At 50.1% G+C, this 4,120-nt stretch overlaps 1 protein-coding gene across 4 annotated transcripts in view; it reads right to left on the bottom strand.

The window, feature by feature from the left end:
* Window positions 1–4,120, bottom strand: part of elmo1 (engulfment and cell motility 1 (ced-12 homolog, C. elegans)) — a 237,783-nt gene that overhangs the window by 123,648 nt on the left and 110,015 nt on the right. For 3 of the 4 annotated variants that reach the window (XM_023975417.2, XM_023975416.2, XM_070436223.1), the window contains exon 1: window positions 1,844–2,006. The exons of the other annotated variant lie outside the window; for it this stretch is intronic. In XM_023975417.2, the coding sequence (XP_023831185.2) occupies window positions 1,844–1,863 (20 nt within the window). In that variant the 5' untranslated portion in view covers window positions 1,864–2,006. Of the gene's footprint in view, window positions 1–1,843; window positions 2,007–4,120 lie in introns of those variants that run through there. 4 annotated transcript variants of the gene reach the window in all.

A 4,120-nucleotide genomic window follows, 5' to 3' on the forward strand; every position in this document is an offset into this window, starting at 1 on the left:
ATTGTAGAGGGGAGATACACTATAAGTAATTCCAAGTGTCAGAGGTTAGATGAGTTCAGCTGTGCTCTCCAGTCAGAGAGAGTGTTGTTTGTTCTATCAGAGAGAGTGTGTGTTTGGTCTATCAGAGAGAGTGTGTGTTTGGTCTATCAGAGAGAGAGTGTGTTTGGTCTATCAGAGAGAGAGTGTGTTTGTTCTATCAGAGAGAGTGTGTGTTTGTTCTATCAGAGAGGTGTGTGTTTGTTCTATCAGAGAGAGTGTGTGTGGTTTGGTTCTATCAGAGAGAGTGTTGTGTTTGGTCTATCAGAGAGATGTGTGTGTGTTTGGTCTATCAGAGAGAGTGTGTGTGTTTGGTCTATCAGAGAGAGTGTGTGTGTTTGGGCTATCAGAGAGAGTGTGTGTGTTTGGTCTATCAAGAGAGGTGTGTGTGTTTGTCTATCAGAGAGAGTGTGTGTGTTAGGTCTATCAGAGAGAGTGTGTGTGTTAGGTCTATCAGAGAGATGTGTGTGTTTGGTCTATCAGAGAGAGTAGTGTGTTTTGGTCTATCAGAGAGAGTTAGTGTTTGGTCTATCAGAGGAGAGTGTGTGTTTGGTCTATCAGAGAGAGAGTGTGTGTTTGGTCTATCAGAGAGAGAGTGTGTGTTTGGTCTATCAGAGAGAGAGTGTGTGTTTGGTCTATCAGAGAGAGAGTGTGTGTTGGTCTATCAGAGAGAGAGTATTGTGTTTGGTCTATCAGAGAGAGAGGTTGTGTTTGGTCTATCAGAGAGAGTATGTGTTTGGTCTATCAGAGAGAGTGTGTTTGTATCACGGCTGACCTTGCATGGTGATGGTGAAGCCCTTTGCATGTGAGCTGCTACTGACTGGGAAGTCTCTCTGGGCTGGGGAGCGTTAATGAGGATGTCATGTAGCAGAACGCATATTTGTGTGTGTGTGCGTGTGTGTGTGTGTTATATGTTTCAGACCACTGACGCCCTCTCAGCCAGTAAACGCTGTGTCCAGAGCCCCGGGCTAGCCTTTAATGAGGGTCTGCTGGGAAAGACAAGCATTTGGTTGGATTCAGGGCTGTTCAGTACAGTACAGTGCAAACAGCTATGGGTGACTGGAGACGGCGACTGTGTGTGATTGAATGGGGGGGTGTACGTGGGTGAGAAAGAGAGGGTGTGTGTGTGTGTGTGTCTTGCTTTGGCTGTGTGAGTCTCCAATGTGTGTTTTGACTCTGCAACACACAGCATGACCCTGGCTCTCCTCTCCCTCCCTGGCTCTCCTCTCCCTCCCTGGCTCTCCTCTCCCTCCCTGGCCTCTCCTCTCCCTCCCTGGCTCTCCTCTCCCTCCCTGGCTCTCCTCTCCCTCCCTGGCTCTCCTCTCCCTCCCTGGCTCTCCTCTCCCTCCCTGGCTCTCCTCTCCCTCCCTGGCTCTCCCTCCCTTCCCTGGCCTCCTGGGTTTCTGTCAGTGGGACTGTGAGCTCAAACTGCCCCCTCCCCTCCTCTCACCCTGCCTCCTCTCCCCATGGGGTTCCAGTCAACATCACGGAGGAGAAACTCCACCTCAGCAAAACGCCACTTCCTGCCCTCGCCGTAACCTTCTGCTGAGACAGAGACCGCTTCCAAAATGGCACCCTATTACCTACAGTACTTTTGCCCTGAACCCTATTGGCCCTGCATCAAAAGTAGTGTACTATATAGGGAATATGATGCCATCTGGGACACAGACAGCTTACCAGGCCCAAAGCCCAGTGAGACAAGCAGGCAGACCACCATTTAAGAGAACACTGCTTGGGAATGAGGTGGGGCTGCCGGAAAAGACAGAATAAAAGAAGGGAAAGGAGGAGAGAGAGAGGAAGTACGTACTCTGTGCCGCTCTCCACCATCTGTGTGAGCAGTGAGATGCCGTCCAGGTTGAGAACTCCTGGGCGAAGGTGACGTCTCTGGAAGAGTTGGCCAGGTCCTTCAGAGCCTCCAGCTTGGCATCCATACTGGATGACTGGATCCTCTCGTGTAGCTGGGCCGCTGTCTGAGACTGGAGGGAGGGGGAGACACCCGGGGAGAGGGCAGAGACAGGGGTTATACACCGGATATACACTGAGTGTACAAAACATTAAGAACACCTGCTCTATCCATGACAGACTGACCAGGTGATTCCAGGTAAAACTACGATCCCTTATTGATGTCACTTCAATCAGCGTAGACAAAGGGGAGGAGAACAGGTTAAAGAAGGATTTTTAAGCCTCGAGACAATTGAGACATGGATTGTGTATGTGTGCCATTCAAAGGGTGAATGGACACGATAAAATATTTAAGTGCCTTTGAACGGGGTATGGTAGTAGGTGCCAGGCGCAACGGTTGTGTCAAGAACGGCAACACAGCTGGGTTTTTTACACTCAACAGTTTCCTGTGTGTATCAAGAATGGTCCACCACCCAAAGGACATCCAGCAACTCGTCAGGGGTAATAGAAAAGACAGCTGTCTGAGACTGGCGTCAAAAGGTTGCATGGGTACCTGTTTGTGCCACTCCTTGTCATGCCAAACATGATGACACAAACAAACTAGTACCCAGGCTAGTCAAAAGGAGAGAGAAAATAGTGCCCACTCACTCTGCCCGGAGTAGGTGAAAACGTGCTTTGGTGATGAAATTTCACCTCCTTATGTTACATTTACCAAGCAAATATGATTCTTCATGTTCTGAATCGTTCCGTGGGGTCTTACTCTAAAATATCATTAACATCATAACCAAAAAAGTCGGATTTCGTAACCTAATACAGCTGATAATAAGCACTGAGCTCTGACGCGAGCGCGTGCCGCTTTTACCCCAGCAGTACGTTTGAGGAAGTTATCGGAGTTTGTTTGCGTAGTCGTTTGAGGAGTTTACATGTTGCGGTAGCGTTCGTTCTTGAGGAGTTTACATGTTGCGGTAGTCGTTTGAGGAGTTTACATGTTGCGGTAGTCGTTTGAGGAGTTTACATGTTGCGGTAGTCGTTTGAGGAGTTTACATGTTGCGTAGTCGCTTGAGGAGTTTCATGTTGCCGTAGTCGCTTGAGGAGTTTACATGTTGCGGTAGGTCGCTGCAATCTCTCTCTCCCTGGCTCTCCTCTCCCTCCCTGGCTCTCCTCTCCCTCCCTGGCTCTCTGGGTTTCTGTCAGTGGGACTGTGAGCTCAAACTGCCCCCTTCCCCTCCTCTCACCCTGCCTCCTCTCCCCATGGGGTTCCAGTCAACATCACGGAGGAGAAACTCCACCTCAGCAAAACGCCACTTCCTGCCCTCGCCGTAACCTTCTGCTGAGACAGAGACCGCTTCCAAAATGGCACCCTATTACCTACAGTACTTTTGCCCTGAACCCTATTGGCCCTGCATCAAAAGTAGTGTACTATATAGGGAATATGATGCCATCTGGGACACAGACAGCTTACCAGGCCCAAAGCCCAGTGAGACAAGCAGGCAGACCACCATTTAAGAGAACACTGCTTGGGAATGAGGTGGGGCTGCCGGAAAAGACAGAATAAAAGAAGGGAAAGGAGGAGAGGAGAGGGGGGTGGAGAGGGCAGGGAAGGGAGAGAAGGGGAGGGGGAGAGAGGCTGTCTCTTATACACATCTAGATGTGTATAAGAGACAGATCAGAGAGAGTATGTGTTTGGTCTATCAGAGAGAGTGTGTTTGTATCACGGCTGACCTTGCATGGTGATGGTGAAGCCCTTTGCATGTGAGCTGCTACTGACTGGGAAGTCTCTCTGGGCTGGGGAGGCTTAATGAGGATGTCATGTAGCAGAACGCATATGTGTGTGTGTGTGCGTGTGTGTGTGTGTATATGTTTCAGACCACTGACGCCCTCTCAGCCAGTAAACGCTGTGTCCAGAGCCCCGGGCTAGCCTTTAATGAGGGTCTGCTGGGAAAGACAAGCATTTGGTTGGATTCAGGGCTGTTCAGTACAGTACAGTGCAAACAGCTATGGGTGACTGGAGACGGCTGACTGTGTGTGATTGAATGGGGGGGGTGTACGTGGGTGAGAAAGAGAGGGTGTGTGTGTGTGTGTGTCTTGCTTTGGCTGTGTGAGTCTCCAATGTGTGTTTTGACTCTGCAATCACACAGCATGACCCTGGCTCTCCTCTCCCTCCCTGGCTCTCCTCTCCCTC

This window comes from Salvelinus sp. IW2-2015, linkage group LG30 (genome assembly GCF_002910315.2).
Source record: "Salvelinus sp. IW2-2015 linkage group LG30, ASM291031v2, whole genome shotgun sequence".
NCBI lineage: Eukaryota > Metazoa > Chordata > Actinopteri > Salmoniformes > Salmonidae > Salvelinus > Salvelinus sp. IW2-2015.